The sequence below is a fragment of the Cannabis sativa genome, chromosome 2 (genome assembly GCF_029168945.1).
Source record: "Cannabis sativa cultivar Pink pepper isolate KNU-18-1 chromosome 2, ASM2916894v1, whole genome shotgun sequence".
Lineage (NCBI taxonomy): Eukaryota > Viridiplantae > Streptophyta > Magnoliopsida > Rosales > Cannabaceae > Cannabis > Cannabis sativa.
This window is the reverse complement of record NC_083602.1, coordinates 76,385,837-76,400,562: the sequence shown is the minus strand read 5'-3', so window position 1 is coordinate 76,400,562 and position 14,726 is coordinate 76,385,837. Positions and strand designations below refer to the sequence as shown.

The window sequence follows — 14,726 nt, the reverse complement described above, 5'->3', positions numbered from 1 at the left end:
ATTATTGTTATCACTTTTAAAATATCACCATATATAATCTTTGATCATATATTTTCTATAACTCTTCCAGAGTATGTATGGACTTCTAAATTATAGATGAGGGGTTCGTGGAACATTAATCTTTATCCAACTAATTGTATCATTCATGTGTGTACACAATTTTGTTCATACTAAAATTTAAAATTTCAAGTAGATATGAACATAACACATTAATGGTACTATAAATTTTCATTTGTGACAATGATGGTACTCCAAGACCATATATTTGTTCCATCTTGTTGTATGATCTTAATAAATGATCATATATCTATAATTTTTGATACATATGAAGTACTTCAGGACTTCAATACTAATGAACAAACTTTATACATTAATATTTCTCGAAATACAAAAGAAATAAAAGTTTGTTCTTCAATGAATCAAAAACTCTTCAAGAGTCTATCACAACGTATAATTTACGTATTTATACTGCATAGACAACCATACATATTTTTCAAACAATAATTTACTTACATGTCTTTATTTCATACAAAGATCTTTGTCATATAGTGCGCGCGACTTAGAATTTATATCACTTAAGACATGTGTAGAGGTAAAAATTTGCTTAATATTTATGATATTTTTGAGAAGTCCAATATACAAGTCAGACGAGCCCATCAATAATGGATCCAACAATATTGGGCCCAATAAGACAGTCAGACGGACTCGCCAGGTCTTGAAATAGACTAACGAGTGAGCCGATGGGCCACAAGCCGGATCGTCCCGCAACCGGGTTTGAGCCCGGCCAGTCAGCCAAACGGGTGAAATCAAGTTAATATGGAACCAGTCAAGAAGACGGTTACTACTCCCTAATAATTAGGGAAGTAACCAATTTGAACGAGTCCAACGGGTGACGTGGACAGAGGGCAACGGCACTGAGAACACACGATAAAAGGAACCATACGATAGACGCTGGAGAGGACACATTCGATACTCACACTACTCACTGACTCAAGCAGACAGTCGTTTTTTCTAAGCTTTTCTCTTAAGCCTCACCATCGGAGTTACTCTTTTAGTCCGTCTGTCCGCTTGTCCACTCATCCGTCCGGCTACCATTTATATTACATTTATTTTCCGTTATTATAATTTTTTACTATAATCGTACTGACTTGAGCGTCGGAGTCCCTTTGGCTGACACCCCACCGGTGCTCCCAATTGAACTTTTGTCTCTCTCTTTGTTCTTGACAGGTTGCTGGTGCCCAAATTCCGTATTGTAGATTTCACCCTCTACAATTTGGCGCCGTCTGTGGGAACCTAGCAATCGTTCATTCGACAAAGACTCCAAAGGTTCACCTTGAGCACCATGGCCGACGTAACTGAGACTCCAGACCTAGCTTCCCAGATCGCTATCCTCACTGCCGAGGCAGCCAAGGAGCGAGAGCAAGCAGCCAAAGATCGAGAGCAAGCGGCTAAAGACCGTGAGCAACTAGAAAAGCTGCAAGCTGAAAACGCAGACCTGTTGGTGAGGATGGAGACCTTGTCATCCCAGAACATGACCGACCCTCCGCCACCTCCATCCCGCTTTCGAGTTCCAATCAGTCCGATGCAGTCCTTGGGGAGCCTCACTCCCAACTCCTCTATTGGCGGATCGAGTCAGATGGATCCGCCAGCCTTGGTAAGGAACCAACAAACTCCAACCATTGTCACTAATACACCGAACTCTTCTATTAATGCAGGTGGACAGGTAACCTTAACGACACCAGAAGCCCAGACAATTTCAGACAATGGGCAGACAGCTCAAGGGGTTAACCTCCCCTCCTCCGGTGATGGTAGACAGCCCACCACCTTGGAGCAACAGGTTACAGCAACTGAGGCAGCCCGCCAGACGGTTAGCGCATCCCCAATTGCAGATCCGGGTTTGGCCCGCAAGCTAGCCGAGATGGAAGCCCTCATTCAGCGTATCCCTGGAATGCCTGCTCCTATCAAGAAGAGTGCCGCAAGCTGCTACGCCGACTCACCATTTGTCGATGAGATAGCTTTAGTGGAGATGCCTAAGAAATTTAGCTTCCCCAACATGAAGATGTTCGACGGGACATCTGACCCAGACGACCACATCGCCCAATATCGACAAAGGATGTTCACCGTGGCCATTCCACGTGACATGAGGGAAGCATGCATGTGTAAGGGGTTTGGTTCGAGTCTAATCGGACCAGCCCTCCAGTGGTATACTAATTTGCCTAATAATTCTATTAAAACTTTTGCACAACTCACTGATACTTTTGTTGAGCAGTTTGCCAGTAGCAGGAAATTAGAGAAGCAATCAGAAGACCTTTACGTCATCGTCCAACGACGTGGGGAGGCACTGAGAGATTACGTGGGGCGCTTCAATAAAGAAAAAGTGTCTATCACGAATTGTAACCAACACACAGCCATCTCAGCTTTCCGCAAAGGACTTCGCTACGACTCAGATTTATACAAAGAACTCACCAAGTACCCCTGTAAGACTATGGAAGACGTCCTCGCCAAGGCATGGGCCCAAATCAAGTGGGAAGAAGATGAAGTCAACTACTACAGATCCTCTCCAAGAAAAGAGACTCGCAGAGATTCTAGAGTAGACAGACGGCACAACGACAAACGGTCTGAGCCATACCCGACTTCTAACAAGTCAGAGAACCGAAGAAGGGATTACAACCGGCCCACTGATACATATCCTCGAAGTGGACCGAAGATGCCCGAGTACAACTTGTCCATCTCACCTGTTGAGGCTGTTCAAGTACTTAAGGGGCTTGGAAGCAAAGTAAAGTGGCCTGAGAAGATGAGGACTCCAGCTGAGCAGAGGGACAGAAGCAAGTGGTGTGACTTCCACAACGACCATGGCCACCGGACTGAAGAGTGCATTGCCTTAAGATTAGAAGTAATCAACTTGCTAAAACGGGGCCACTTAGTCGACCACCTCACCGACAAAGGAAAGAAGACTTACCAGGGTCAGAGGGACACGATAGACAACCAGAGGGACATAACACCGCCCAGGCCACCTGTTCATGAGAGAACGGTCAACGTAATAACAGGTGGCTCAGAAGTAAGTGGAGTCACCCAGTCAGCTGCAAAGAAACATGCACGTCAGGCTAACTGGACCAAAGGGGAGACCAGCAGAACATCTTCCTTACCGGAGCAAACCATCAGCTTCACGACATCAGAATCAACTAGGCTTCTTAACCCTCATCATGATGCTCTTGTTATTTCACTTTATATAGCTAACTGTTTGACTAAACGTATACTTGTCGATAATGGCAGTTCAGCTAACATCCTTTTTTTGAGTGCTCTCAGGGAAATGGGAATTGACGAATCCAAAATTGTGAGGAAGACAACTGTCCTAATTGGATTTAGTGGTGAACAGAAAAATACCTCGGGAGAGATCGAGCTGCCTGTGTATGCTGAAGGAGTCAACTTGTGCACCAGGTTCCTGGTGATTGACTCCCCTTCTGCCTACAACGTCATCCTCGGCAGGCCATGGATCCATGAGATGGAAGCTGTACCTTCAACTTACCACCAAGCTTTAAGGTTTCCAACCAAATGGGGGCCGAAAGAAATTAGAGGGGAGCAGAAAGATTCAAGAGAATGCTACCGAACCACCATGAAGGCAAAACCAGCACAGTCATAGCAATTACAGCAGCGAGAGCTACCCAACTCCCAATCTGACCAACCTAATGTGGAGGAGCTAGACGAAGTCCAAATCCATCCAGACTTCCCAGACCACAAAGTCCAAATCGGAGCCCAGCTGGACCCCGACATGAGATCTAAACTTATTGAATTTTTGATTGCTAACCATGATCAATTTGCTTGGTCCCATGCGGATATGACCGGTATTAACCCTGAGATTATTGTCCACAGGTTACAGGTAGATCCAAATTACCCACCCAGGAGACAAAAGAGAAGAAAGTTTGCCCCTGAGAGAAACCAAGCAATAAATGAAGAAGTCCAGAAGTTAATCGAGAACGGGTTTATAAGAGAAGTCCAGTACCCAGACTGGTTGGCAAACGTAGTGATTGTGAAAAAGAAAAATGGCAAGTGGAGGGTCTGCATCGATTTTACAGACCTCAACAAGGCGTGCCCAAAAGACTCATTTCCATTACCACATATTGACATGCTGGTAGACGCCACAGCAGGACACGAACTCCTTAGCTTCATGGATGCTTTCTCAGGATATAACCAGATCCTTATGCATCCAGAAGACCAGGAGAAGACAGCTTTCATGACCAACCTAGGAATCTTTTGTTACAAGGTGATGCCGTTCGGACTGAAGAATGCAGGAGCAACCTACCAACGCCTCGTGAACAAGATGTTTGCTGACCACCTGGGAAAGACCATAGAAGTCTACATCGACGACATGCTAGTGAAATCACTAGTTGCAGAAGAGCACATCAATCATTTAAAACAATCTTTTGAAATACTTAGAAAATATAACATGAAGTTAAATCCTACTAAGTGTTCTTTTGGTGTAACTGCAGGCAAGTTCTTAGGCTACTTGGTGACACAACGAGGGATCGAAGCCAACCCAAATTTCGTATTGATTCAATCCTAAGGATCCCCTCACCAACATGCATCAAAGATGTCCAAAAACTAACAGGCCGAATCGCTGCGCTAGGCCGATTCATCTCAAAGTCTTCCGAGCGATGCCACTCTTTCTTCAACACACTTAGAAAATCAAAGACATTCGAATGGACAGCCGAGTGTGAAGAAGCGTTGGACAAATTAAAGCAATACCTGACTAGCCCTCCACTATTATCAAAGCCAAAAGATAACGAAAACCTCTTTGTGTACCTAGCTGTCTCTGAGGCGGCAGTCAGCGCAGTCTTAGTAAGAGAGGATAAAGGTAAACAACTTCCAATTTATTATGTCTCTAAATCCTTACTTGATGCAGAAACTAGGTACAGTCAGCTGGAGAAGTTAGCATTGGCACTCATTCACGCAGCCAGAAAGTTGCGTCCATACTTCCAATGCCACCCAATCACAGTACTCACCACCTTTCCCCTCAAGACCATACTACATAAACCAGAGTTGTCTGGAAGATTGACCAAGTGGGCAGTGGAGCTCAGCGAATATGACATCTCCTACAAGCCACGAACCGCATTAAAATCTCAGGTATTAGCTGATTTCATTGCAGACTTTACACCTAACTCTCAAGTGCAGGCGGAAAAAGAACTTTGCCACCTTACAGAGGGACAGACAAATGGCACATGGGAATTACATGTAGACGGTTCAAGCAATGTAAGAGGAAGCGGATTAGGACTTGTTCTAACCTCACCCCAAGGCGAGAAGATCGAGCAAGCAATCAGATGTGGGTTTAAAGCTACAAACAATGAGGCAGAGTATGAGGCTATGATTGCTGGACTCGGACTGGCCAAAGAAATGGGAGCCAAAAGAATCAACGTCTTTAGCGATTCACAACTTGTAGTCAACCAAATGCAAGGTAGCTATCAGGCCCGAGATAGCAAAATGACAGCTTATCTTGAGAAAACAAAAGAGTTGCAATCGACCTTCGACGAGTTCACAGTCAGTCAGGTGCCTAGGGAAAATAATAGTCACGCAGACGCCTTAGCCAACCTTGGGTCTTCCATCCAGACAACCAGCCCCAAAACAATCCCAATGGTGTACCTCCAATGGCCTGCTGTCTGGAAGAAAGAAGAAGAAGAAGAAGTAAATGACGTCGCCAACGAAAAGACATGGATGACGCCCATCATCGAGTACTTAGAAAAAGATGTGCTACCAGAAGATAAGAATGAAGCCCGAAGAGTCAAGGCTCAGGCAGCCAGATTCTCAATAATACGAGGTAAGCTCTATAAACGATCCTATTCTGGTCCATATTTGAGATGTGTTAACCCTGCAGAAGCAAAATATATACTAGCTGAGCTTCACGAGGGCGAATGTGGCAACCATTCGGGAGGCAGAAGCTTAGCACACCGGGCCCTCACACAAGGCTACTATTGGCCTACTATGAGAGCCGACTCATCTGAATATACAAGACGGTGTGACAAATGCCAACGTTTTGCACAAGTATCCCATCAGCCTCCTGAACGTCTCACATCGATCACATCCCCATGGCCCTTTATGAAGTGGGGAATGGACATAGTTGGCAAATTGCCAACTGCACCTGGACAGAAGGTATATATGCTTGCAAAAGGACCGACTACTTCAGCAAGTGGATAGAAGCGGAATCGTTCCACCAAGTTCGAGACAAAGAAGTTAAGGGGTTTATTTGGAGAAATGTTATCTGTAGATATGGAATTCCGAAAGAAATTGTGACAGACAATGGCTCACAGTTCATCAGCCTCGACTTTCAAAACTTTTGCAAATTCTGGAACATTAAGTTAAGCTTCTCAACACCTAGATACCCTCAAGCCAATGGACAAGCAGAATCGTCTAATAAGACCATCATGAACACAATCAAAAAACGGCTAGAGAATGCAAAGGGTAGATGGGCCGATGAATTGCCAGGAGTACTATGGTCCTACCGCACAACAGCCAGAACATCCACAGGAGAAACACCTTTCTCTCTAGCCTATGGAATGGAAGCGGTCATACCAACAGAAAGTGAAGTCCCAACAGCTAGACATGAACTGACTACAGAAATGCAAAATTGGGAAGACATGTGCCACGAACTAGACACAGTCGACGAGAGAAGAGAAAGGGCATCTATAAGAATGGCAGCCTACCAACAGTGTCTAGCAAAGCATTACAACAAGAATGCCCGTACTCGGTCATTCAAGGTGGGAGACTGGGTGCTTCGTCGAGTTTTTCAAAACACCAAGGAAGCGGGAGCAGGTAAGCTAGCCCCAACATGGGAAGGGCCCTACCTGATCACTAAGGTAGTCGGCAATGGAGCTTACAAAATCCAAACGGACAAAGGACGAGACATCAACAACAGTTGGAATGCTATTCACCTAAAGCAGTATCACACTTAAACCCCAAACTATTGTTCTGTTCTCTTTGCATTTGTTTTCTTTATCGGTCTTACGAGACCCACTCTTCTCAACGCACTATTGCTAACAAATATTCATGCAGGGAGACAGAACTACATTTGGGCTTGATCCCTGGAAAGGGTATGTAGGCAGCTCTACGGAGTGCAGCCCCCTATCATAACCATTTTTTTTTTCCTTTTTAGGATAATGCGTCTTTCAAGCTATTTGACATACAACATCCATTTGATAGTTTCATTTGACAACCCACCGAACGAAAATAAATTCAAGACAATATTCTACTGAAGTAGAAGCACAACGCATACAACGAACCACATAGTCCAAACATCATTCTGAACTACTAAGTCTAAATCTAACTCAGCTGACCTACATTTAGACTAAGGGGAAAATAGGGTACCAGACCCATACAAGTCAGCCAAACCAGTTACTACAACAAATACATAGCGCATACAACAAACATCATTCCAAAATACTAAGTCTAAGTCCAATTTGGCTGACCTACATTTAGACTAAGGGGAAAATGGGGCACCAGACCCATGCAAGTCAGCCAACCAGACAAAAGTTCATATTACAACATTAAAAACATAAAACACTTGACATATAGTTAACTCAAGAAAGATGTGAGTCATCCACCGGGAGATCGTTCGTAGTCATCTCTTCAAACGAGTTAGCCAGTTGGCTAGTTCGAGCGTCTTCCTCGGCCCTCATCCGCAGCAATTCTTCATAGTCAGCAATGTACTGGGGTATGTCCCAAGACTCGGCCTTGTTGTCTCGATACTCCATCGCCATTTTTCCGCGACACTGGATCTCAGCCTCCAGTCCAATTTCGACTAACCGACCTTCCAACATGTCCACACGAGCTTGGGCAGTAGCAAGATCAGCCAAGGCAGACTTCAAACGATTAGAATCTTGCTCCTTAGCATCAAGTTGAGTTCGTAACTCTTCTCTGACACGGTCTAGCTCTTTCTTGCAGCTCTTTAGCTCCTTAATCTCCCCGCGCAAAGTATCACGCTCAGTCCTCATGTCCTTCATTTGCTCCTTCATGTTCTTAATCTTATCCAAGGCGTACATAAGTCCTTGCATACCCTGTCATGCAATATAAAGTACCATAATAGTCAGACACAATAATATCGCGAGTTTGTCCACACATAAATTGTAACATGGGAATGCATGCATACCTGAAAGGAGCGAGAGATGGACAACTCCATGGAAGCTATTTCTCCGATGTTCTCAAAACGAGCTCGATCCTCTGGAAATAATAGCTTACTGGCCTCACCAAGGTGTAGGCCAAACTCAGAATGTGCAGCCGCTGAAGATGGAAAAGAAAGATCAACTGTATTACTCAACCAATCGGTCGACTCAACCGGAGACGGTCTCTTGTTATTCTTCTTCTGAGCCCTCGCAGAAGGACAAGAAGGAGCAGCAGTAGTAACAGCCTCCTTCTCAACACTAGGAGTCGTCCTAGTCTTCTGTTTGCGTGAGCGTAAACGTTCCATAGCACCGTCACCAGCCAGAGGAAGAGTGAAAGAAGATTGGGCCATGAATCGATCTGCAAAATCTCGTCCGTCTGATGTCAATTCAGGTAGAAATAAAGGTTCGCATCCCAAAATCTCCAAACTTCTTTGGAGTATAGTAATTTGAGACTTAGCACGATTCTTAGGATGAGATATACCTTCGGGTTGACGGGGAACGTGATCCCACAAAGTGCTGTCTCGAAGAGAAGAATCAGACAATAAAACGTTCCAGTAGCGCTCCTCCTCCGCAATTTGAAGAACTTGATCAACTCTCCCTGGCGCCTGCCCACACACCCAACTAAATGGAAGGCCAATCCTACCTACAAAGAAGACAAATCAACCAGTTAGGCATGCATCAATAAACCATAACAAATAAGGGCGTAATTCAACACCAAAACTATGACACTCACTAGCAGGAGACCACGAATGGGGAATCCCACGATCAACCGATAATCCTAGAGCATCAAAAGGAACAAAGAAAAAATCCTCCTTCCATCGCTTAGCTTCTTTAACGCCAAGAATCAAATGGTCACTACCGTTTCTAACGGTAAGTTGGTACCTACCTTTATCATGCGGATGCTCTTTCAAATAGTAGACGTACAAGACTTCAGCAACCGTAAATGTAATGTTATGCCTTTCGGTCAACACTTCTATGGCCATAAGAACACGCCAAGCATTTGGCATTAGCTGACTGGGAGAGATACCATGATAGGAGCATAGTTCAGACATCAATCTAGGGAGAGGAAATCTGAAACCATACTTAAATGGAAGCTTGTACAAACATGTCCAACCCGGTATCTTCCAGTCAGCCCGTTCCCCGCTAGCCGGAGCATACAAACTAATGTGTATGGGAATATTATAACGACGACGAATTTTCGGTAAGTCATTCAAGGTTATTACTGACTTAGGATTAACACCCGAAAGTATATCGCCCGACTCAGTATCACTCCTAGGGCGATCAGTATCTACTCCAACCCCAGACGTATAGCAATAGACATCTGTATCCTCACACCCGTCATCCAACACATAACCTACCACCCCAGTAGGAATATTCGAAGGATCATCAGACGAACTGGTCGTCTTATTAGACGAAGTGGCACAACTACCATGGTTGCTCATAGACATAGCAAAAAACCCACCTAGAACAAAGATACTGGACTAAGAGCGAGTTCACCAAAAATATAATCATATACAAAGCAAAACACCGGCTAGACAGAACAAAAAGATATGTATATATACATATATCAAAGCTCAAGTGGCCAAAAATAACTAGACATAAAAATGGACGCCATAATAATGCTCACCAACTGGACATACGTGTTCTAAATAGACCACCAGTTATGGTCCTTTAATTAACTAAAGGAAGACAATATTCCAGCTAGCCAGACAGTCATTATTCAAATCACACTTACTACTATGCAAAGACAAACAGTAAAAATGTAGATTTTTACTACCCACGAAGATCAAACACAAACACAAACATACAACAAGTAAAATATATTTACTCATCTACATCACAAAAATAAATATGAACATGTACAAGAACATGAAAAACATAACAAGAACATTCAAGGGAGAAGGTTTAGAAACTTACCTCTCAAAAGGCTCCCTCTAAGACTTCAAGCCTCACTTCACCAAGAGCTCCAACAAATGTGAGCAAGAGTGAAAATGACTCTCTATATTTATAGGCAAGAGGAGACACTAGATTGGTGACAAGTGTCTCTCATCTGATCAATCAAAAAAAAAAATTAATTACATAAAATAATAATAATAATAAGTAATGAAGCAAAGTACTTGTAAGAGTACTATGAGCTCATACCTCTACAACTTACCTATCCCCTTTTTTATATGATGAGATGTATTGACCAAGACATATATATATATATGTGCTCCCACATCATGCGCCAGGAAGAGTTATAGCATATATATATATCAATATATATAACGTGATGACTGCAGTAGCTAGTCAATGAACTCCCAGCTTGGAACGGCAGGCCAGTAAGTAGCTAACACTGGATCCGGCCCAATGGGCTAACCAAATGTCCCATTTCCCACATGCTCCCATCACATGATATAATATTCTCACGCTTCTTCACACTTGAGTATGACATGTATATATATATAGTACATGATAATTGATGGACTCCTGCCCCACTTGGTTACAGGCCCACGTGACTGGACCCTGTATGATAGTCAATGAACTCCCAGTAGAATATATATCAATATATATCATGTGATGTCAGCTAGTCCATCAACTATCATACAGTACGTAGCGTGAGAATATTATGTCTTTAATATATATACTTTTCAGGCTTTGACAATAGTGAACTAGCCAGCTATTGACACAAACATGGGGTTCAAACCCTATAAATATGAGGTAGATTATATATATTAAAGCCAAATGTATATGTCTTGACACATCAACTATTACACTATTTGTCATATACATGCATATGTCTATCTCCTCACTTGATGTCCATCTCCTCACAATACTTAATGTATGTCTGTCTACCTCCTACTATTATTTATATACATGTCTATCTCCTCCCATTATCTACATACATGCCTCTATATTATGTCTGTCTACCTCCTTCCGTTATTTATATACATGTCTATCTCATCCCATTATCTACATACATGCCTATATATTATGTCTGTCTACCTCCTTCCATAATTTATATATATGTCTATCTCCTCCCATTATCTACATACATGCCTATATATTATGTCTGTCTACCTCCTTCCGTTATTTATATACATGTCTATCTCATCCCATTATCTACATACATGCCTATATATTATGTCTGTCTACCTCCTTCCATAATTTATATATATGTCTATCTCCTCCCATTATCTACATACATGCCTATATATTATGTCTGTCTACCTCCTCTCATTCATATATATAAATATATATCCATCTCCCTACAATATATATGCATATAAATGTTTATTTACTTACACCTCATACACATGTACGTCCATCTACTCTCATCTCATATTTTGAGATAGACAGCCAAATATTTTTTATTTGACCCAACAAGACGACTTGGTCTAGTTAAGAATCTCTTTGAAGAACTAATTGATCACACAAAAATTATTGGCCAAGGTAGCCACATACACGCATGCGACAAGGACTACCCAACCACCATGCTCGAACCGTTCAGACTATTTTCTTATCTCAAACAGCAAGACAAGCGTACGACGCTTACTTAGACAAAACCCTTGGCCAACACCTAATTCGGTATTAATAACTCTCCAGCTAAAATAAATTCTAGCTAGAGAGTGAGGGACAAACTGTAGAGGTAAAAATTTGCTTAATATTTATGATATTTTTGAGAAGTCCAATATACAAGTCAGACGAGCCCATCAATAATGGATCCAACAATATTGGGCCCAATAAGACAGTCAGACGGACTCGCCAGGTCTTGAAATAGACTAACGAGTGAGCCGATGGGCCACAAGCCGGATCGTCCCGCAACCGGGTTTGAGCCCGGCCAGTCAGCCAAACGGGTGAAATCAAGTTAATATGGAACCAGTCAAGAAGACGGTTACTACTCCCTAATAATTAGGGAAGTAACCAATTTGAACGAGTCCAACGGGTGACGTGGACAGAGGGCAACGGCACTGAGAACACACGATAAAAGGAACCATACGATAGACGCTGGAGAGAACACATTCGATACTCACACTACTCACTGACTCAAGCAGACAGTCGTTTTTTCTAAGCTTTTCTCTTAAGCCTCACCATCGGAGTTACTCTTTTAGTCCGTCTGTCCGCTTGTCCACTCATCCGTCCGGCTACCATTTATATTACATTTATTTTCCGTTATTATAATTTTTTACTATAATCGTACTGACTTGAGCGTCGGAGTCCCTTTGGCTGACACCCCACCGGTGCTCCCAATTGAACTTTTGTCTCTCTCTTTGTTCTTGACAGGTTGCTGGTGCCCAAATTCCGTATTGTAGATTTCACCCTCTACAACATGTATTAAATTCTTTTAGAATTTTTAGATAAGGCTTATTTCAAATTCTCACTATATTAGGAGCTCCAAATGAATAATCTTTTGTTGCAACATTTATGTGACGCTTATAAATCCTCATAAAATATATTCCAGGCTATAATCAAATCATGATTATATTTTCTCAATATTTAAGCCTTACTTCAATCAATCTCATGTCTATGCAAACTTTGTACAACAATTCATTATGTACAAATACATATATGCAAATTTCTCATTAGAAATATTTATTTGCACACCCTACAGGTCTTACTTCACTTTATGTGAGTAAATTTGCCTGGACTGCGTCATAATATTTTGGCCAAAAATCAAAATATATGTCGATAATTCTCGACAAATCTAATACAATGATCCTTGCTATCTCATGTTAGTTTATTACATATGCACACATTCAATATTTATTGTCGACAAAAATTTCAATAAATGATAATTTCCTCCCATATTGACATAACTTATAGAGATCTCTTTAAATTACATATTTTCAAATATGTTTATCATTTATAGGTACCTATAACGAATCACTTCAGGGATTCAATTATGATGAAATGTGTTATGTCTAACTTCTCTTGGGAGTCTCTTCGAGTACCGTTTTCATCACGGTTATCATTTTAATACTTTATAACATTAAGGTATCTCCATGAGTACCTCTAGATTTAACAACTTCAGGGCAAATCAAATGAACATTTACTAATAATTTCTATATTGTTCATTTACGCTTCAGGCGTTTTCAACTCATTCTATCTCAACTTTGAATAATATTGATTTGCAGTTAGTATTTATCATTTTGAACTATATTGTTCTTATATACTTTGTGCAAGGATCATTTTTCAAAAATTATCATCGATCCCAACTGCTTCTCTCCCCCTGATCGAGAGATTTTTTTTAAAAAATTGTGATATCTAATAATATTAATACACCTGTAGGGATTTCAATATATCACAATGAATCGATATTTATTTAAACCCATATATACTATATGACATTGAACTTCAGGTTCAAGTTCAATACTTATGAACTTAATTCATTTCTAAGAATGAGTCACACGTGTATAATAAGAAATACATAAATTTACACATTTTATAAATGCATGATCATAAAATCTTATCACATCGATAAGAAACTATGCAATAAAAATCTAACAATGGCTCAAGATTGTTAAAGAAATATAATTTAAATATTTTCTATGTACAAATATATGCACATTCTTCTTTTGAGCCTTATAAATTAATAATGAGAAGAATCTTCTGGTTCTTCAACAAAATTTAGTCAAATCCTTTGACAATTTATTGCATATGATTAATCATGTCAAAATAACTCAATTCATGAACTTCAGGTTCACTATAATTTGTATTTCAATGAAACTTTCACAAGGTAATGTAAAATCACTACAACATATAAGTAATCATAAAAAGTTTCATTTTTATATACACGAATAATATAATTATATTATTCTCCAAAACATATACACTCTTCAGGAGTCACTATTATGTTTATCAAATTTTATATTTCTTCAGGAATCACTATCATCAATTTAATGATGTGTATAATTTAAAGATACATGACAACTTCATCATGTTATTGTAATGGTCAAATAGATATAACCATAATATATCATTCATTTTTCCTGGTATCTTTTTAACAAGTCGTCTAATTTATTAATAGACTATTCATTAGTCTAATTATTGTTGCGAAAATTATTAATTACTACGCAAGTGCACGCAATCAAGTAGTATACTCACGCAAGTGAGGTCGAACCACAGGGAATTGGATTAATTACTAAACTATACTTATAATTCTATTTGGCAAATCAAAAGTATTTATGATTGAAAAAGGAAGAAAGAAATTCAAGAAACTTAACGAAACAAGTGAATATTAATCAAGATGAGAGAATAGGGAGACGAATCCTGTTGTTAAGTTACCAATGTTAATGTCTAATTGCTATCCTTCTCTTGAAGTGAATGACAGATTATAAATTAACCTAGCTCTTTTCAGATCTTCTAGGTTCTAAATCTCATGCTCTCTAATTAATCTCTTAATTAAACTAACATGAAATCAGCATTAAGCAATAATCTAAATGTCACAAAGGCTATGTAAATACTTTCGTTTCACATCAAAACCTAGACTATCCAATTTTAGCATTCTCAATTCTCACTTTTCAGATTTTGAATTGAGATCATAGAACATGTAGAAGGTGATCAAGCTTACACATGGAATTAAGCACAAATATAGATAAT

The 14,726-nt window shown here is 40.6% G+C and overlaps 1 protein-coding gene across 1 annotated transcript; it reads right to left on the bottom strand.

Moving 5' to 3' along the window:
* Positions 1-7,207: 7,207 nt before the first annotated feature.
* Positions 7,208-10,528, bottom strand: LOC115703876 (uncharacterized). The gene is made up of 4 exons (XM_061110909.1): positions 10,065-10,528; positions 8,629-8,790; positions 8,135-8,505; positions 7,208-8,042 (listed from the first exon to the last, which is right to left on the bottom strand). Exons 3-4 carry the CDS (start codon positions 8,495-8,497, stop codon positions 7,566-7,568), a joined length of 840 nt encoding a protein of 279 aa, XP_060966892.1. The 5' UTR covers positions 8,498-8,505; positions 8,629-8,790; positions 10,065-10,528; the 3' UTR covers positions 7,208-7,565.
* Between the last annotated feature and the right edge of the window lie 4,198 nt (positions 10,529-14,726).

Excerpts from the sequence above, each read along its gene's own strand:
- LOC115703876 (XM_061110909.1), bottom strand. The coding sequence starts at position 8,497 with ATGGCCCAATCTTCTTTCACTCTTCCTCTGGCTGGTGACGGTGCTATG. Across the intron at positions 8,043-8,134 it reads CCATCTCTCGCTCCTTTCAG|GGTATGCAAGGACTTATGTA; the intron begins GTATGCATGCAT and ends ATTGCATGACAG.